General features: G+C 54.6%; 1 protein-coding gene across 2 annotated transcripts in view; it reads left to right on the forward strand.

Moving 5' to 3' along the window:
- LOC144944526 (monocyte to macrophage differentiation factor-like) overlaps positions 1–15299 on the forward strand; it is a 40929-nt gene extending 25630 nt beyond the window's left edge. The window contains exons 2-8 of one of the 2 annotated variants that reach the window (XM_078872751.1): positions 8708–8949; positions 11314–11395; positions 11931–12091; positions 12602–12676; positions 13512–13613; positions 14775–14844; positions 15114–15299. In XM_078872751.1, coding sequence (XP_078728877.1) covers positions 8852–8949; positions 11314–11395; positions 11931–12091; positions 12602–12676; positions 13512–13613; positions 14775–14844; positions 15114–15299 — 774 coding nt within the window. In that variant the 5' untranslated portion in view covers positions 8708–8851. Of the gene's footprint in view, positions 1–8056; positions 8950–11313; positions 11396–11930; positions 12092–12601; positions 12677–13511; positions 13614–14774; positions 14845–15113 lie in introns of those variants that run through there. The other variant, XM_078872750.1, reaches the window with a different exon arrangement.
- The last annotated feature ends 6054 nt before the right edge of the window (positions 15300–21353 follow it).

Here is a 21353-nt window from a genome sequence, read left to right on the forward strand (position 1 = left end):
GGAATTAGGCGCCGTGTTAAGCGGCAGCGGCGGCGGCTGCTTAGCCTTCTGCGCGAAGGGCGTGTGGGTGTGGGTGGTAGGGGGCGGAAATGTTGTGGAGTCAGCTTCGCGAGGATCACCTTCTCCTGCACGTGCACACGGGCGAGGAAGCGAAATGAGGCCAAGGAAGGGCTTTGTCACTGGGTGATGGGGTGGGGAGGTGCAATACAGTGACGTGCGGTCAGGTCAATGGCTGGGGAGGTACTGGCTAGTGTCAGAGCCAGACTTCTTAGGTTTTTTCGGTAAAGTCACGTAGAAAGTAAAATAAAATAAAAATCAAAAATCACGACGTTTCGGAGGCAACACAAGTCTCCGTCATCAGGTGGGACCGTCACAGCCAGATTAGCTGTATCAAGTGAGGCAATGATTCAAGATGTAATCCCTTAAAAGCGAGTTGAGGGGGGAGGGAGAGGGAGGGGGGAGCTCATCAGACTATGGTAGCCAATGAAAGGAACGTATCGGGAGGGAGGGGGGGGCGAGGCCAAAAGGGTGGGCGATGGACGTGGAAGCGCTTGTGCGCAAGCGGCCAATTACTGCACACGCCAACACAATGGAGCGATTGTGCGCAAGCGGCCAGCCACTGCACCCGCCAACACAATGGGCAGAGAGGAGGAGGGGAGGTCTAATACACATGATAGACAAAAGAACGAAAATGATGATGGGTACAAACTTAAGGGGAGCTCATCAGACTATGGTAGCCAATGAACGTTCCATTCATTGGCTACCATAGTCTGATGAGCTCCCCCCTCCCTCTCCCTCCCCCCTCAACTCGCTTTTAAGGGATTACATCTTGAATCATTGCCTCACTTGATACAGCTAATCTGGCTGTGACGGTCCCACCTGATGACGGAGACTTGTGTTGCCTCCGAAACGTCGTGATTTTTGTTTTTTATTTTATTTTACTTTCTACGTGACTTTACCGGAAAAAACCTAAGAAGATGATTCCTTGCAGTCACGAACGCTTCAAATCTAGAATTGTCAGAGCCAGATTCACACACTGAAGTGGGCGTGGCCTCACGGAGGTGGGCGTGTCTTCACTGAGGGGGGCGTGTTAGACACGTCCCCGTCAAATTTTTCGATTTAAAGCTTTCGTGACTGCAGGGATTCATCTTCTTGGTATTTTCGGTAAAGTCACGTAGAATGGAAATAAAAAAATAAAAAATAAAAAAATAAAAAATATATATAATTCTCACGACGTTTCGACCACAACGCAAGCAGCCGTCCTCAGGTGAAGAACAGGTCTGTCAGAAAGACAGCGTCTGAATGTCGTGATAATTATTTTATTATGTTTTATTTTTATTATTTTATTATTTCCATTCTACGTGACTTTACCGAAAGAACCAAGAAGATGTCCCCGTCAGTGAGGCAGATGTGATAGCTGCCTCCCCTGGTGCTTTTTCATTGCAGTTTCATGACGAGATCAGCGAGCCTAAATATCTTTATACACATACGTGAAATAAGTTACCTGGAGTATGGAAGGCGAGGACATGAAATGAAGGGGTCTACAAACATTACATTGGTGACATATTGAGATAGTAACAGATACGCGCTTATTGCCCGCGCTCCATCCAGTTACTGAGGGGTTGCGCAATCAGAGGGGAGGCTGAGCTCGTCGCTGCCTCACCTCTCGTCTCTTCCTGTATTTGCAGCGGAGCTCCGCAAATTTGGCGATTATGACTATAAAAATGATTGGAATCGTACAGACATGATATTCATAACACAGATCAGTGGGAAAATCTTAATATTAATTTTATTTGATAGTTTTTTTTTTATTTTCGTAACAGCTATTATCATTGGAGTATGGCTTTACCGAAAGAACCAAATAAAACACATTCCTGCGGAGGGAGCTGGTAGGAACGTTGGGTTGCTCGGTCAATGGTCAGGGTCAACGGTCAGGGCGTGGTGTATTCCGCAAATATGGCCGACTGTGAGGGCGAGCACAAGCCGGCGTGAGTAGGTTAGACGTTGAGTTTTATAAGGACACCACGGGGTGACCAGCCCCTCCCCACCCAGCCCCACCCCTCCCACCCCGACCCAGCCCCACTCTCCCCACCCAGCCCCTCCCCACCCTCCCCTCTCCACCCAGCCCCACCCCTCCCATTTTTGGATGCACGACGGACGTACACAATAATCCCCTGTGGGCTGGTGTAACCAGGAGGTTCCTACCAGTATGAATTCCTGCAGTCACGAAAGTTTTAAGTCAAAATGTTCACGTGACGTCCTCGTGGCCACCAACCCCACACTGAATTCCTCTCCGGGCAAAGGGGCGGAGCTACCCGAGCAGTGGGCGGGGCTACCCGAGAAGTGGGCGGGCCTATCTGAATAGTGGTCGGGGCTACCCGAGCAATGGGGCGGAGCTATCTGAATAGTGGGCGGAGTTATCTGAATAGTGGGCGGAGCTACCCGAGCAGTGGGCGGGGCTACCCGAGAAGTGAGCGGACCTACCTGAATAGTGGGCGGAGCTACCCGAGCAATGGGGCGGAGCTATCCGAACAGTGGGCGGAGCTACCTGAGCAGTGGGCGGAGCTACCTGAGCAGGGGGCGGAACTACCTCCCCAGCAGTGGGTGGGGGGGGAGGTCTGTATAAAAGTGGGCGGGGCTTGACACGGAGCTGAGAGTGGCTTACCAAGCTCGCCACGCCCTCCCGGCTGAGCTTCCCAGAAAATTTTGGCAGCTCAACTCCTACAGGGTTGTCGCGTGTCTGGCGCGGGGTGCCACGGGTGCGTCGTTTGCACCCCCCCCCCCCTCATCGCGATGGCACCGATGGATCGGTGAACCCCGCGCCAGGGTCGTCGCAACGTCCAAAGGTTCCGCGTCGAGCGGTCCTTGAGAGCGACAGCTTTAATTGAGGCTTGGATGGTGGCCTTTGGCCAGCGTATTCAAACAATCGAAACAAACAACGATTTTCAATTTTTCCAGGTGTAAGGCCCTCTGAGCTAATGTAGATCTTTTTCAGAAGCGACCCGGCCACACGCGCAGTGGATTATCATCACGTGGCAATGTATAGCTGCCAAATACTCTGAACGCGTGATGTCGATTTTCAATGTGGAAGGGTAAAACTGGAGGACCCGGGGAAAAATCCTCGCGACCACGGGGAGAGAAACATGGAAACTCCAAATATACAGCAGGCGTCAGGGTCGGGATCGAACCTATGACCTCCTGTATACCAGGCGAGGTAGTTAACATCGCCCCGTGAGTCACCGTCATGTAATTAAAATTTTCCACGACACGATAACTTCCTTTTCCCGCGATAACACATTCCTGCGGAGGGAGCTGGTTGGTAGGAACGTTGGGTTGCTCGGTCAATGGCCAGGGTCAACGGCGGCGTGGTGTATTCCGCAAATATGGCCGACTGTGAGGGCGGGCACAAGCCGGCGTGAGTAGGTTAAACGTTGAGTTTTATAAGGGGACCCCGGGGTGACCAGCCCCTCCCCACCCAGCCCCACCCCTCCCACCCCCCATCCAACCCCACCCTCCCCACCTAGACCCTCCCAACCCTCCCCTCTCCACCCAGCCCCACCTCTCCAATATTTGGATTCACGACGGACGGACGGACACAATAATCCCCTGTGGGCTGGTGGAACCAGGTGGTTCCTACCAGTATCAGTTTCCCATATCTCCACACCAGCGTATCGCCCCGATTGCGCCTTGTACTTTGCCGCATATCCGTTCCGAATCAAAACAAAGATCGCGTCGAAAGGTTTCTCGACGGCAGGCGACTATAAACACCTCTCGAGCGTGACAAATCTTCGGTCGAATTTCACTCCGAAACGCATTGCACTCTGGGACAAACCACGACTATTGTGACGTCACGTGGACGAGACGCCCTTGACCGTCGCGCTGAAGTTCGATGTCAAAAAACCAACAGCCCACGTGACCAACGTGGCATGGGGAGGCCTTCTGTCGTGCAGCGGTGGATTGAGAATGTCTGGATTTATTCAAAAGAGGCTTTTCGGGGTTTAGATCGCGTAAATATATAAATGTGTCGTTCAACCCGCCACCACCCGACACAGCCAATTAGTAAGGTTTGTCACGTGAACAAAACGTGTCAATTCGTTACTAGTTCAGCACACACCGGTGTGTCCGGGAGTAAACTCCACTACGAAATTAATCATTCGAGTATCAAGACATCTTGCCAGTAATTACAAGTTGTGGAGAAATCGTCTGGCTTTGGTCTAGAGAATTGTAAATGTTGTGTACTTTGATACTGGCAGGAAAGGTCTCATGTTGCAGCTGCTCACCCAGAGCTGTAAATGCCCTGATAGCGGCATTGCCTTTGTGCTTCTATTTAAAGCTTTCGTGACTGCAGAGATTCATCTTCTTGGTTTTTTCGGTAAAGTCACGTGGAAGGAAAATAATAAAATAATAAAAATAAAACATTCTAAAATAATTCTCACGACGTTTCGGCCACAACGCAAGCAGCCGTCCTCAGGTGAAGACCAGGTCTGTCGGTTCAGATAACCGTCACTGGGTGTTGGCCGCGAGCGAGATTCGAACTCGGGTCGTCAGGTTCGTCACGCTGCGCTCTACCGCTCCCTGCTCCAGGCACGCGCACCACCATAATCCCACCCCACCCACCCACCCCCCTCTGAGGCTTTCCACGGTGACCTTCATCGGTACTTCTCGCTCACAGCACTCGCGCCGAGACTGGAAGCAGAGAGGGACGTCCCCGTGCCGCTTGTTCCCCGCGTCTGGGTGGCCACTTTCGGCACGTTCCCATTGCGACGTCGATTCACGGGGCCGCTTCCGAAGTGGGGAATTCCTTCCGGAGCTTCGTTCGAGGGTCGTTCGCGAAACCGGTAACCGTTACGAGAGCGCCCGGTTGGTGAAAGCCCGAGCGATCGCGATGGAATCTCAGCGCCCACATTCTTTACCCCACCACGCGTGCGTGCCTGCTTTGCGGTGTGCGACTTGATCGTGGTGAAGCCGTTTGTACCGATGGGTGCAGAGAGACGGCGGTGGTGGCGTTGTTGATGTTGCGAGAGGGCGATTAAAGAAACTCGCTCCCACTGTTTCAACCCGCGAGCCGAAATGGGATTGAACCGGCGACCCTCTGGATTGCACAACTGCGTTGCGCTGGGCGGCGTGGCTATCGAATGATGTTCTTCTGTCCAACGGTTACGACATTTCTGCCCTCCCAAAAAAAATGTATCACGCACTCAAATAAAATCGAGTGAATTCGACACACGGTCGACACCGAAGCCCCGCAGACAGCCAGGGTCATTGTGAGCCGCGCGCGGCTAAAATTAATTCCAGCTCGGTGTCTGCTGTGCGCATTTCGTCGCTTAGATTCTCATACCACGACGTCTGGCAACTCACAGCGTCACCCACAGGGTCACTCACCGTGTCACCCACAGGGTCACTCACAGGGTCACTCAGGGTCACCCACAGGGTCACCCACAAGGTCACCCACAGTGTCACTCACAGCGTCACCCACAGGGCCACTCACAGGGTCACTCACAGGGTCACTCACAGTGTCACCCACAGGGTCACTCACAGTGTCACCCACAGGGTCACCCACAGGGTCACTCACAGTGTCACCCACAGTGTCACCCACAGTGTCACCCACAGGGTCACTCACAGTATCACCCACAGGGTCACCCACAGCGTCACTCACAGTGCCACTCACAGGGTCACCCACAGGGTCACTCACAGCGTCACCCACAGGGTCACCCAGGGAGCAAACCCCGGGAAGACTTCCCAGATCTCCCACGAACAGCGACTGCAGTACCCTCAACACGAGGACACAATCCCTGTGAAAACCGGGACAGGTGGCAACCCCAACTCCTCAACCCTCCTCCCCTGGGTCATCTCCCCCACCAAAGACAAAGATCCCCCGTATAGCCTTAACAGACTGTGGGGGCAAGTGCTGTTAGCGCGCACCTATGAAGCCCGGAACGGTACACGAGGGGGTGGGTGGCCAGCACCACGCCCGACCGCCTTTGTCTCCCCAGTGGCGACGTTTTACACACCGCACCAGGTACTCATTTGAGGCCGAGTCGACCTAGGGGATGCCCGGGACCGGTTCAGATAATCGTCACCGGTGTTGGCCGTGAAGCGGGAATCGAACCCGGGTTACCCAGGTTCATAGCGCAGCGTAGCGCTAACCGCTGCGCCACCGCTCCCCCCCTACCAATGAATGGCTCCACCAGTCACCCGGTGTTGTTCCAGCAGGCGAATCGCGCCATCGTCGAAGCCACGTGCCTGGCAAGTGATTGGTGGCGAGGCGGTCACGAGGTATCAGGGCGGGTGTGTTTCTCTGACGAGTGACATTTGACACAGTTACTCGAATTGCTGCTGTTGTTTGTTGTTGTTGTTGTGCGTGCGCTGAGCGGTGGCCTTCATAGGTGCTACTCGCAGACAGCACTTGCCCCAACAGTCTGTTCGAGGCTACACGGGGGATCTTTGTCTTTGTGCGTGTGTGTGTGTGGAGCGGTGGTGCAGCGGTTAGCGTGCCGCGCTACGAATCCGGCGACCCGAGTTCGATTCCCGCTCACGGCCGACACCGGTGACGATTATCTGAACCTATCCTGGGCCTCCCCTAGGTAGACTCAGCCTCAAATGAGTACCTGGTGTGGTGTGTAGTAAACATCGCCACCGGGGAGACAAAGGCGGTCGGGCGTGGTGCTGGGCCCCATCCACCCCCTCGTGTGCCACCGTGCCGGCCTTCATAGGTGACACTCGCTGACAGCACTTGCCCCAACAGTCTGTTACAGGCTACACGGGGGATCTTTGTGTGTTTTTATTGCGGTGTGATGGCCTCGTGTCTTGCATCGTGGATGGCGTGTTCACTGGGTCAATGTTGCCAGATCAGAGGATTGTTGGCTATACATACAGTATATGTGCGCGCGTGTGTGTGTGTAGAGAGAGAGAGATGATTTATATACCTATTTTAAAACAAACTATGAGGTTATTGTTGTAGATTGTCCGCACCAGCGTCGTCTACACACACAGGGGGGCAGTGGATGCGTGGATGGGTCAACTTGGGTGAGTGGCCTTCAATGAGTGTCGCAGCTCCACATGGGATGTGTCCGTAATGAGGATTGGGATTCTGAGAAGCAATAGCGACAGTGCTGGGCACGGACTGAATGATGAACACGACGTGGATGGGCTACTGGGGGAGGAGGGAGGGAATGAGATAGGGAGGCGAGGAATGATGGAGAGAGACAGGGAGGGGGAGTGGGAGGGAGGGAATGAGATAGGGAGGGAGGGAATGAGATAGGGAGGCATGGAATGATGGAGAGAGACAGGGAGGGAGGGAATGAGATAAGAAGGGAAGGAATGATGGAGAGAGAGATAGGGAGGGAGGGAATGAGATAGGGAGGCAAGGAATGATGGAGAGAGACAGGGAGGGAGGGAATGAGATAGGGAGGCAAGGAATGATGGAGATAAGAGTGGCAGGGAGGGAGAGAAGGAGGGAGGAATGAGATAGGGAGGGAGGGAATGAGATAGGGAGGGAGGGAATGATGGAGAGAGAGAGAGGCAGGGAGGGAGAGAAGGAGGGAGGAATGAGATAGGGAGGGAGGGAATGAGAAAGGGAGGGAATGAGATAGGGAGGGAATGATGGAGAGGCAGGGAGGGAGAGAAGGGAGGAATGAGATAGAGAGGAATGAGATAGGGAGGGAGGGAATGAGGGAGGGAGGGAATGAGATAGGGAGGGAATGAGATAGGGAGGCAATGAATGAGATGTGGAGGGAAGGAATGATGGAGAGAGAGAGAGCGGCAGGGAGCGAGGAGGTGGAGTTTGTGGGCGGGGTTAAATCCCCGGAGCGGAGGAAATGAGAAGCAATCTTAATTTTAGAACTTTCGTGACTGCAGGAATTATTATTTGGTTCTTTCGGTTAAGTCACGTCTAAAGATAAAATAATAAATTAAATTAAATAATAGAATACATGAGAAGCACTCCCCCACGCCCCACCCCCCCCCAACGTCCTCAGCCAATCACACGGCGCCTCTCCGTGCACCCCTCCCCCCACCACCTCCCCCACCCCCCACCACCTCCACGCGCGGCTTCCAGCCATTACCGGCTGGACGCGCGCCCCCTCGGCTCGAGCGAGCGCAACTGTTGCGTTCAACTCCCGCGGGCGACAGCCGATAAAAGGGGCGACCTTCGCGGGGTGGAGAGTGGTAGTGGTGGTGTGGTAGTGGTGGCGTGGTAGCCGTGGTAGTGGGGGCGTGGTAGTGGTGGCGTGGTGGTGGTGGTAGCCGTGGTAGTGGTGGTGGCGTGGTAGTGGTGGCGTGGTAGCCGTGGTAGTGGGGGCGTGGTAGTGGTGGCGTGGTGGTGGTGGTAGCCGTGGTAGTAGTGGTGGCGTGGTAGTGGTGGTGGTAGTGGTGGTGGCGTGGTAGTGGTGGCGTGGTAGTGGTGCTGGCGTGGTGGTAGTGGTGGCGTGGTAGCCGTGGTAGTGGTGGTGGTAGTGGTGGCGTGGTAGTGGTGGTGGCGTGGTAGTGGTGGTAGTAGCCGCGGTAGTGGTGGTGGGTGGTAGTGGTGGCGGCGTGGTAGCCGTGGTGTGGTGGTGGTGGAGGTCTGAACGCGAAGCCACCGAGAAAGCAGCGTGGCCACATCGCCGGCTCGTTTGTGACATCCCAAGTCGCCACCGCACTCACTGGGCGGTCGGTCGGTGATTGTTGTTGGTGGTTGTGGCCGGTGGTGGTCACGGATTTGCGTTAGGCTCGCGTGAGGGACGGACGCACGGAGGAGCGCATCCACCACCAGCACCACCACCAGCACCACCAGCAGCAGCAGCGTTGTTGACGAAGACGAGGGGACAGAGCACGAGATTCGGCGATTGGGAGCGTGCTGGTGGGTTTGGCGATGGACAGCGCCCGAGGGAATAAGAAGGGAGGTCGCCTCCACACGTGCGTGGCGCTCATGATGAAGGTCTACCACGAGCTGGTCCACAACAGGCACAGGTAAGGTGGTAGTGGTGGTGTGCTGGTGGTGGTGGTGGTGTACTGGTGGTGGTGGTGGTGTGCTGGTGGTGGTGGTGGTGTGCTGGTGGTGGTGTGCTGGTGGTGGTGTGCTGGTGGTGGTGGTGTACTGGTGGTGGTGGTGTACTGGTGGTGGCGGTGGTGTGGTGGTGTGCTGGTGGTGGTGGTGTACTGGTGGTGGTGTGGTGGTGGTGGTGTGGTGGTGGTGGTGTGCTGGTGGTGGTGGTGTGCTGGTGGTGGTGGTGTGCTGGTGGTGGTGGTGTACTGGTGGTGGTGTATTGGTACTGGTGGTGGTGTATTGGTGCTGGTGGTGTGCTGGTGGTGGTGGTGTGCTGGTGGTGGTGTGGTAGTGGTGGTGTGCTGGTGGTGGTGGTGTGCTGGTGATGGTGGTGTGCTGGTGATGGTGGTGTGCTGGTGATGGTGGTGTGCTGGTGATGGTGGTGTGCTGGTGGTGGTGGTGTACTGGTGGTGTACTGGTGGTGGTGGTGTACTGGTGGTGTGCTGGTGGTGGTGGTGTACTGCTGGTGGTGGTGGTGTACTGGTGGTGTACTGGTGGTGTACTGGTGGTGTACTGGTGGTGTACTGGTGGTGGTGGTGTACTGGTGGTGGTGGTGTACTGGTGGTGGTGGTGTACTGGTGGTGGTGTACTGGTGGTGGTGTATTGGTGGTGGTGGTGTTGGTGGTGGTGTTCCCTGTGCAGAGCTTATCCCGTGACCTGCCAACACCTAGCCTGGCACCAGCGCTGTGATGGGACCGCCGGCACTTTATGACGAACGTTTTCTTGTACTGTTAGTACAAGACAAAGATCCCCCGTGTAGCCGTAACATAGTTTCTGGGCAAGTGCTCTTTCGCGAGCACCTATGATGGTCATACCTGTCAACCCATACCGTTTACCCCGTATTCTTGTCCAGGGAAATTGAGTTTTCAGGTCCATACGGCGTACAGCCGTTTCAATACGGGCAAAAATAAAGTTTGTCTATTTGTTTGTGTTTCTACCCTTGTGATGGGACTTTGTAGGATAAACGTGGAGATTTATAAGGGGGCACAGGGTGACCAAAAAGGTGAGAGTTGGTCTGTAATAAGGTAGGAGCACTGATAAGGGGTTGACAGGTATGTGATGGTCTCCACGGTAGACGAGAGGATTAGTGGCCAGAACCACGGCCTCCCGACTGCCTTTGTCTCCCCAGTGGCCATTGTTCACACACCGCACCAGGTACTCGTTTGAGGCTAAGTCGACCTATGACGACACACGGCACACACATCTGATACGCATAGACCTGTTGTGAGTGATTGTTGAACATCTAACCCTAATGGTGTTCTTCATCGCTTTAGACAGCTGGAAATCTGGCTTAAATATTGGCCCAGATTGTGGTCATATATATAATAGAAAAATAATTCGTACCCTGGAAAACGAGGTCACGTGGATTGAATTAGTTTCACTCGGAGAGAGGGCATGCTCCAAGGGTACACATTGCTAACCGCTGCACATGTATTGTACACGGACCTCCCCCCCTCTTCCCAACATCGTCAGTGAACCTAGTAATTCTCCTGCCGTGAAGAGCTTTGCAGAAACTGAATGGACGCATGAGCGACTCCGCGAGCAGCCGAATGTGTGCACCGCAGGCGATAGTGGCTTCACTGAACAAGCCAGCGGCTGTGCGTGGCGTGGGAAACGCCGTGCGGCGGACGTTTGACCTACACCCCCAACTGCGCACGCTCGACCGATGGGAATTGGGAAGGCCGGAGGTGGTGGCTGACGGGCCTTCTTGCGGCTCTCGCTACGCGGTGACCGATGGAGAGGGAGAGAGATGGGGTAGCGGGGGAGGAGGAGTTGGGGATGGCGGGGGCTGGATCGGCCACTGAACGGCACGGAGGAGAGTTGTATGTATGCGTGTTGAACTCCTTTTCGTACCGTACGCAGCAAGCCGTGCGAATCGGAGGGGCGGGGGAAGGACGATAAACGAACACGCAAAAAGCAAGTTCTCAAGAATGGACATGGTTTGGATCTTGCAGTTCGTCTGTCCTTGCATGCGAGCCAATAGTGAGGTTCTTTTTTAGAATTCCGAAAATTCACAGGCACACCCGGGACTCACCCGGGGCTCACGTGGGGGCGATGTTTACACACCGCTGCCAGGTACTCATTTGAGGCTGAGATGACCCACGGGAGGTCCGGGACCGGTTCAGATAATCACCGGTTCAGATAATCGTCACCGGTGTTGGCCGCGAAGGCGGGAATCGAACTCGGGTCGCTGGCGGGTTCGTAGCGCGGCGCAGCGCGCTGACCGCTGCACCACCAGGACCAACGCGTTGCTCGTGTTGCCCGTGTTGCCCGTGTTGGCCGTGCAGGTTCATGAACCACCGACCGCCGCCGAACTGCCGCTACCAGCCCACGGAGTACGAGCACGCCGCCAACTGCGCGACCCACGCCGTGAGTAGCACACCCACCCCCCCCACCTCCCCCCACCATCCCTCACCATCCCTCCACCTTATTCTACACCCGCCGCGGTGCAGCTGGCGAGCGTCAGAGGTCGCAAACGGGTTTTGATTCCTTACCCGTACCCGTCCCAGGCCGCACCAGGGTCGCAAATGGGTACCCGTACCCGGCCGGGTACGGGTAGCCGGGTATCGGGTAGGGTACGGGTATCGGGTACTCCATTGCGACCTCTGGCGAGCGTGCAGGCGGTGCAACTGCTACAAATGTACGGCAGCCAAATGCGCACGTTGATTCTAAATGTGGATGGAAAAAGCGGACGAATCCCGGAGGAAAATCGACACGACCAAGGGGAGAACATGCAGTCAGGGTTGGGATCGAATCCGCAACCTTCTGTATACCAGGCGAGGTCTTTAACATCTCGCTACCGTGGTTTCAAATAAGATGAAGATTATTCTTCCCACCTCGTGTCGTCGTTGTCACCCCTCCCTCCCGTCCCTCTCTCTGCCCCGCCGTGGATCTCGCCGCTCAGCTGTGGATCTTGCCGAGCATCGTGGGCAGCGCCGTACTGCACCGCCTCTCGGACGAGCGTCTGGAGCAGGTGACGGCGTGGGTGTACGGCCTGGGCCTCTGCGGCCTCTTCATCGTGTCCACCATCTACCACATCTACGCCTGGAAGGGGCGGCACTTCCAGTGAGTCGGCGCCGCCGGTGCCCTGCTGGTTCTCTGCCAGTCCACACCGGTTCCAGCCGGTCCCCGCCGGTGCCCACCAGTGATACAGGACCATGCCAGGCTGCGTGGTCATCTGTCACTGTTCACGGTGCGGCTTCTTGAAAGCGCCTTACGTCGCCATCTCATCATCTCGATCGTTATTATGATGCCCGGCTAGAGTTGAATTTCTTTCCCCGTAAGTAATAATATAGCCGCGATCAATTTTGGCGAGATGCGACGTACTACTACACGCGATGAGTCCGCCGCCACCGCGTCACTGTATCATTCTGCGTACCGTGTATCACTCCGCTCAGCCGCGCAGCTCAAGAAAGTAGTTCGTCGTCGATTGCGTTATAACGGGGGGGGGGGGGGGGGTGTTGTAGCGGCGGCGCGTCATGTGGAATGCCGCGTGGCCATGGAGGCCTCACCGCTCGCCGCACACTCGACTCCGCTCACCGCTGCGCTGTCCCCCCCCCCCCCGCCCCACCGCAGCTCAACGGAGTACTGCTTCCACATCTGTGACCGTGTCGCCATCTACCTCTTCACCGCCGCCTCCTACACGCCCTGGTGGGTGCACTCGGTTACCCCCCCCCGCTCCCCACGCCCCCTCCCCCCCCACCCCTCGTGCCCCCCCCCCTCCCGCCTCCTGTGTTGCACACTCAAACGTGTATATATCTCTTGTTCCACTGCCCCAATGTCTTCGCACGTCCGTGTGTGAATTGCCCACGGGAGCGGTGGCGCGGCGGTTGGCACTGCACTGTGACCCGCCCGCACTGGACATCTGCGTGAAAGAGCTTCATAGCTCATCGGATTCCCCCTTGCAGTCTAAATACAGATTCTGATTCCGTTCACGCTGACGGCCAACGTCGGTGACGATTGTATCCGAGCCGGTCCCCCCCCCCCCCCCCCCGAGGCCTCCTCCCCCTCCCCTCGGTCGACTCAAACGAGTTGCCTGGTCCGGTGTGTGAACACCTCCACTCGGGAGACAAAGGCGTCCGGGCGTGGTGCTGGCCACCCGCCCCTTTGTGTACCGTGGCGCGCCTCCAGCTAGCACGGGTGGCTGCGTACGGCGCGAAAGAAGTTTAACGTACAAAGACGAAGATTCCCCCGTATATAGCCTTCTACAGGCTGTTGGGGCAAGTGCTGTTTAGCGAGTTGCGCCGATGAAGGCCGGCACGGCACACGAGCGGGGCTTGGGTGGCCAGCACCATACGAACGCGCCCCGGCCTTCAGAGGTTGCTGCTCGCTAAACGGCACTTGCCCCGACCAGTCTGTCTGGTCTTACACGGGGGGGGGAGGGGTGGGGTAGGAGTGGATCTTTCGCTTAGCAGCGGTGCGTGTGTTGCCACCCCTTCACGCTTGCGCTCCGTTCTCCCTCTCTCTCTGTCCGTCTCCTGCGCAGGCTCTTCCTGCGTGAGCTGGGCCCGTGGGCCTCTCACATGCGCTGGGTCGTGTGGCTCATGGCCTGCTCGGGGGCACTCTTCGTCTTCATGTTCCACGGTCGGTGCGTTTACACCCCCCACCCCCCCCACCCCCCCTACTCCGCAGAGTGATTGGGTGTGCGGCAGCCGCCACCGCCGCCGCTGCGACCGCCACCGCCGCCGCTGCGACCGCCGCCGCCGCTTTGTTTCCCCATATCGCACTCGGGCACGACGGCTCGAGCGACGTCTCGGGGTTGTCACGTGACGTCCCGACAGCCGTGGCTTGTCACGGAGCGCAAAAGCTCGTCCGTCTTTGGCGAGTGAAACTCGACGGCGACGCGCCGCGACCGGATGATTTTTTTTGCGCGCTCGGGGGGGGAGGGGCTTACGGCAGCCTCCCGTCGGGCGAGCGGCGGTTAAAAGAATGATTTCATTCGTACCGGGAATGGGGCGAAGTTCAAACACGGCACAATCGGGGTTCGTCAATACGATGGTGCGGAGATATGGGAAACTGATATCGCGAGATAATGAAGTTATCATATGAAAAATGATTACATGGCGGTGACTCACGGGGCGCCGCGGTGGCGAGATGTTTAACTAACACGCCAGGTAGGTCGTGGGTTTGATCCTGACGCCTGCTGCTGTATATTTGGAGTTTGCGTGTCTCTCTCTTTCTTTCCTGGTGGTCGCGTGGATTTTTCTCCGGGTCCTCTGGTTTTTCCCTCCACATTTAGAATCGATGTGCGTTTAGAGTGTTTGGCTGCTGCTTTAAATTGTCCACACGATGATGATAAGGCCATTTTGTTGAGCGATCATTAGCGGCCAGGTCGCTTCTGAATAAGAAGCGAATAGCTTATTGCTTGGTAAAATAAAATAGTTTAGTTTAATTTGGAAATTTGTAAAGTGATTTTTTTTTTCTTACCTTTCCTATACTTTGCACTGCTATCGTGTTTTCGCATCGTTTGTTATTGTGACGTTCTGACCCCTCGAGTCTAAATAAAAGATTCCGATTCTTGTCTCCGTTTGTGGCCGCGTCAGTGACTTCGGGATCCAATCCCGGAGTCGCTCTCGCGTCACGTGACCCCTCGCCTTGCGCCGCTGCGGCAACTTTGCACGGCGCGTCGGCACGCCTCGCCCCCCCCCCCCGGCTCTGTCACCGCCACCACGTGAACGCCTCACCCCCCCCCCCCCCCCACGTGGCCCACGGGGCCTGACACGTGCCCGCCCCTCTTCCTTCGTTGCAGGTATAAGCTGATCGAGCTGGTGTTCTACCTCACCATGGGCATCTCTCCGGCTCTCGCCATCGTTTCAATGGTAAGCGCACAGATCGCAAGTTCGATTTGAAGGTCGTTTGTTTACGCCCGCAGCCCCGCACGTGATTAACGTGTTTATATTTTTAAAATTATTATAAGAACAAAAATCTTAAAGGCGTATACGGGGAAGAAAGAAGTAGGGGCGGGGGGGGGACGAGGTGGGTGGGGTTCTTTGCCTTTCTACACGGCACGTGATTAACGTGTTTACGTATTTTTAATTATTATTCTATATAATTGTTTTCCCTCTCTCCCGTGCGATGCGCCGCTCAGCCCAACAGGGAAGGCCTTTCCGAGGTGGCGATCGGCGGAGCCCTCTACATCTTCGGAGTCATCTTCTTCAAGAGCGACGGCCGCGTGCCTTTCGCTCACGCCATCTGGCACCTGTTTGTGGCCTTGGCTGCCACCATCCACTACTACGCCATCTTCCGGTACCTCTACATGCCCTTGCGGGTGTGAGGGGGAGGCGGGGGGGGAGCCGCGGGGGGTGGTGGGGGTGGCAGGAGGGGGGGTGACTCTTGGGGGGTGGGCGTGGGCGTGGGGGGGGCAGCGAGCCGTGGGGGGTGATTAGAACGGTTGGCTACGTACGGTGCGAACGAAGTTTCAAGGGACGTACGTACGGGGAGGACAAGAGAGAGATTAACAAGTTAAATACGTACACAACACTCCTCCTTCTCATGTCTGTTCCACCACTTAATTAGAATTTTTTTATCCGAAAGTTTTTTTATTTTTTTTTACACATCCCATGAGCCACACTGCTGGGTCCGGTGAAGGCGTAACTTTCAGAAACGTTGGTTCAACATGAGCAAAACTTTGGGCTGGATTCGATATTCACGAACTCGTCGGCAGAGTTGGCCTTGCTTGAACCGATTGCTGCTGGTGGAACAGACTGACAATCATCGCTAAACGGCCCTCCGCGTTTGATATGGGTCTTAGTTTAACGCAACACAACCTAATATTGAGACACTAACGATTGTTACGCGAGCGAGCGGGTGGACCTGCGGGCGGGCAGGCGGGCAGTTGGGTGGGTCTTCACGGTAGAATGCAGATAGTTACATTGAAGAAGCTTCTTCTCCGCGTGGCTGCCCAACATCATCATCATGATCACCCACCTCCCAACCACGTATACCCCGTCTAGAAAGAACTCCCGTAACCTTTTTCCACTGCACAACCGAGCCGTGCTGGAACCGCGCCGCCGACGTCAACACGCAACGACCGTGCGACGTTGGCGTCACGAGTTAACCCTTTCCCATTCCGACAACGATGTACGTACACGAACGATTCCGTTCCGATGACGTACGTCGGAAACCGGAATAAAAACTGAAGTCTTAATACTTTTATCGGTATCGAGGCTCCCACAAGGCCATGCGGGAGGGCGTGTGGCACAGTTTGGCGCCGGCTATCGTAGAGCGCTGGCGGTCTTGTCGCGACAGTTCTCTGCGGTGAGTAACAACGTCTTCAATAACAGCGGCGCTACTGCGCCTCTCTAAATTAAATTAACGCTGAGCTCCTTGCTTATTCCGAGAATTAAGCGGGGAACGGGACACCCACCCACCCTGCAACCTGCAGACATCTCGGAACGAGAAAGGGTTAAGAAGTACGTGGGTTGACTTTTGACACGCCGCCTGGCCCTGCTTGGCCCCCCTCAAACCAGCTTGTGAGGCTGGCGTGTTGCGGTTATAGATTTCTGCCTCGGCTGTCGGCAAATATCCCCAGAGGGTGCCGTTCTGACCCGGCTCCGATGGTGGCAGTGGAAAAGCGTTGTTGCAGGTTTCTGAAACTCGGTGTACCAACGTGGCAAGGTGGTAAAATCCACCTTGGTGGGAAGGAGGCTGTTGGTGCCCTGGTGTAGCTTGATAGTTGAGTTTGTGTTCCACTTTTACCGATTCACATTTCCCACTCAGATCGGCCAGTTTTTTTTGTCGGTTCATTCGGCCCGAACCGTGGTCGGTGAGAACTCCCATCACCGACATGTTGCAGCGGGTGCTGCGAATTTGTTAAACGTGAGCGAACAGCTGAACGAACGCGCGTTTCCGAAACGCACTAGAGGAATATTTACGCTATCAAACGAAACCGCTGTGTGATTATTGTTCAATGGTGATCGTCACATTCCCATTTTGGGTTTAGTTGAGTATTTTTGGCTGAGTGTTTTGGCCAGGAAGCCACCGAAAGCTGTGCCGAGAAGCGCATTCCTCGTTCGCCAGCGATGGCAGGGTGCTGGTGTTCGTAGATGGAAGACGCAACCAAAAAAATATATACCAAAACCAATGGGTGCTACGGTTAAACTGTATTATCCGGCTTAATACGTGTAAGTTAAATGTGCACAACTTAGGGTATAATTGTATTTATTGGTTATGTACGTGGAACGGATGGAAATGTGTTGCAGCAGCCCTGATAGTCCGTAAAAAATCGGTACCACCTCATATCGCAGAAACTTTAGTGGCACCGATTTTTTACAGCAGCTCACTCGCTTTACCTGGTTACTGGAATTGTGAAAGTGACGCCACCTCGGGCGGTCCCGACAAATTCTAATATCTGGCCTGGGCTCATGGGCAGTGACTTGGAGGTGGCTTTAGAAACTTCCCAGTCGGGGGGGGGGGGGGGGAGGAGGGTGAGAGATTCCCAAACTGAGATTTTTTTGTTCTTCCTATAAATACAATATCGATGAGCCAAAATAGTGAAAATAAATATCAATAAAAGATGCTTATTCTTGATTTGAAGCTTTCGTGACTGCAAGTCACGTAGGTAGAAAAATAAAATATAAAATAATATATCACAATTATTTTTCAAAAAAATGTTCTACCTACGTGACTTTACCGAAAGAATCACAGAGTATAAAAGATATTTATTTTGGGATCTCACCATTGCCACCCCTCCTGTCCTTCTGGTTCCGCGACCGCCCTGAATGTAATGCTCTCGTTGTCTCGTTAGCGAGGCTCTCTCGTGTCATGGCAGACAACCTGAGACGCACAGCCCCGCGGGTGTGAACCTTACAAACTTGACCAAAATCTACCGTCGTTCAGCTCAGAAACCTTCCTCTCAATGCGCGCCTATTAAGCACATTGGGTGAGCAGTTCGGCTACATGAATGACATTATTTTTTTTACAAACAGCTGGCATTCAAGAAACAAACGAACAATGGGCAGGAAGCGCGAGCATTGTCTCACGCTCCGATGAGCGCACCTGCCGTTGCAAAACGGAGAAGGCCGAGCGAGCGAGCGCGGCGATCGGAGGGAGAGCACCAAGGTGCAGACGTTCCGTCACGGAACGCCGCCTCCCCCCGCTCCTCCGGTTGGCTCGGTATGGTGCGAAAGAAGTTCAACATACATACATATACTCGGTGCGATGTGTAAACATCGCCACTAGGGAGACCAGGGTGGCCGGGCGTGGTGCTGGCCACCCATCCTCCTTGTATACGTGCTCCTTGCTTAACAGCACTTGCCGCCAACAATCTGTTCAGGCTATACGGGGGATCTTTGTCTTTGTCTATAGAAGCGCCCGCTCCTAACTTCGCCACAGAACCGTGTGGCGCCAAGCGGCACTCTTGCAATGGTAAAAAAAAAAGGCAAAGGCGCAGCCCTGCAATTTACTGGCTCACGCCACTGCTGTTGGTCGCGTCTCCACTCGATTAGTCTCTAGAGAGATTGAGCCCCTTGCAGGGAGAAGCTCTAGAGACCACCTAGTTGCTTGGCATATCCTTTCACGGTGGCCAAACCTTATTGGAAGAGGGTTGGATTTTACCCACGCTTTTCCCCACCACCGCACGCACGCGACCCGCCGCTCGACTTGAACGCGGCGTACCCGCGCGTGCCGCCGCCGGAATAATGCGGCTTGGTTATATCGGGCATAAAGCCAAGACTCGTGTTAAATATTCCCCCTAAGTGCTTTCAGGACGCAGAGAAAGTATTTATTTTTATCACAACGGGCTAAATGAGCGTTAGAGAACGGAAGAAATATTATGTTGGTTGAACAGCTTGCAAAGGGACCTGAGTTGAGACCGTAAATTATTTCTACAACAAGAGTGTTTGTTTTTACATCACTTTTTTACGGCTGTATTAAAACTAAACTCTTTTATTTACCAGGTAACGCCCTCTGACCCGTTGGCTCTATTTCAGAGGCCACACGCGTTTGATAGCTCATCGTCGAAGCGGCTGATATCATCGTCATCATCATCATCGCCACGCGTGGGCATTTATCGCAGCGGCCGAATAATGTAGAGGCGCGTTGGTTGTAAATGGGGAGGGCAAAACTGGAGGAACCCAGAGAACAATCCACGCGACCACTTAGGGGAGAGAGAAAACGCGCAACAGGCATTGCCAGGGTTCCGGGATTGAACCCTAAACCTCCTGCGTACCAGGCGAGGGAGATGGCATCTCGTAGCCACTGCGGGGCGCACTGCTGATGAGCATCGGTGTCATCAAAATCATTCTCCGATTGCCTCCTCTGATAAACAAACGCGACGACAACATGTGTTCATCATAGAAAGTGGGCAATTTGTCTTAATCGATTTACTTTTGTTTTCAAGTTATTTAAGCACACACGAATTTATAGCGCTCGCTTGTTTAGAGTCATCAAAATATGTAACCGAAACAGTAAAATAGATATTTTCTCGTGTGTATGCAAACCGAGGCTACCAAAAACGGTTTGTGGAAATTTGGATTTTGTACTACCCGAGCAGTGGGCGGAGCTACCAGAGAAGTGGGCGGGGCTACCCGAGCGGTGGGCGGGTCCAACGGAATAAAAGAGCCAATCAGATTGATCGTTGTATGTGTGGGCGTGGCTATGTTAGAGGTGGGCGGGGACTGATAGATGGAGGGAGGGGCTGCCAGCTCGTCATGTGTCCCCGCTGGGAAACCTCCCAAGACATTTGGTAGCCTTGACTTTTGACGTCAATTGTCAGTGTGCCATTCTATCCGACTCGCTACGATTGCGAGCACGAAAAACGGACGAGGAGAGACGCGTCCCGTGGTGTGCTTTTACGAACGTCAGCTCGTGCACTTGGCGCGCTCGACAGAGCAGAGGTCGCAAATGGGTTTTGATTCCTTACCCGTACCCGGCCGCACCAGGGTCGCAAACGGCTACCCGTACCTGGCCGGGTACGGGTAGCCGGGTATTGGGTAGGGTACGGGTATCGGGTACCCGGTTGCGACCTCTGCGACAGAGTGAAGCGCAATGGATTGTCGCTTCAAACACACACACACCAGCCTCCTGAATCGGACTGCGGTTTGATGCAGTGAACTCTTTGGTTTAGACCAAAACATGCTACGGGATATGAGATTTGTTTGCCAGGCAGTGTCGGCTCCCATATCTCAGTTGAGGGAGATGCTGCAAACTCAAACCTGGGGTTCTTTTCCAATTTTCGGCTCACATTTGATGGTTGTAACGCTAAAGCGTTCTCATCCAAGACTGGAATAAAACCTGAGGTGGATGTTATAGTCTTGGATTCAAGGCTGTGAGCCAATCACGGCCAAGCCGAGTGCAAGGCCTGCTCAGGGCTGGATCCTGTAGGCTGAGACCGGTGTCAAGGCCACGACCCTGAGGCCACGGTCCAGTGTCCTTGAGCTGGGCCTTGAGGCCCAGGACTGGTCTCGTGGGGACTGATTCACTGACTCGCGATGAGTGAGGTGCAGCTGGCCTGAAAGCCCTAGGGGCTGGACACCAGGACTCAAGACTGCCTCAACCGAGAGCCGTGAGTCGCCGCTGCTTCGCGGCAAGAACGGCAATGGTGCGACTGCCAGCAGATTGCTATATTCGCGCGTTTACTCGTTCAGGTCCTCCCTTTCAAACTCTCTGACGATGGCACAACCCCCTTTTCAATTTCACCCCGCTCACTCTGAAAGTCGTCGTCCTTGTCGTCGCATCACGCGTACGGACGGAAGGGCGGACTGGCCCGCGAAAGTGGGTTGCTAGCGGCAAATCATTTCATTAATGGGGTTCGTTGTTGTGTAGATCAGGAATTCTGTGGTCTAACATTTTTTCTTTTGGTTGGTGTGGGTGGGGGGGGGTCTAATATCTTTTGGGGGGCACATTGGGCCAGCATTGAGCTTCTGTAAAGTCATCGAGATCCCAAAGTAATGGGGGGAAGTGGCTCGCTAATTTATTTTGTATTCCGAGCCATATTGTGACGTGCGTGTGCGTACGCGTGCGTAAAAGGGGTGGTTATGTGACATCAACGCTCTAGAAATGAGACGCTATGGTAATTTTCTGAAAAATGTGAAAATTTGAGCAAATAAGTGTAAACCTTATGATGCAAACGAGTGTCACGCGTTAACAGTACGATGCACTAAAAGATGTCCCGTGGTCTGGATTGCCTTGAGTGACGGCTTTCCGACTGAGGTTGGCACGTTAATGCATTAGCTGTCTCCTGGCTATCTGCCGCACATCTGTCTGTCACGGGGAGGCCTGCGACGGCTCTCTCGTGAAGGTGATCTGATGCAAGCCATATTTTAGTGCTATTAGGGGCTTGCACTTCAGAAAACGGAGACAAATTTCAACCGAAAGCCAACTTCACGCG

Source organism: Lampetra fluviatilis, chromosome 35, assembly GCF_964198595.1.
Source record: "Lampetra fluviatilis chromosome 35, kcLamFluv1.1, whole genome shotgun sequence".
NCBI classification, from domain to species: Eukaryota; Metazoa; Chordata; class Hyperoartia; order Petromyzontiformes; family Petromyzontidae; genus Lampetra; species Lampetra fluviatilis.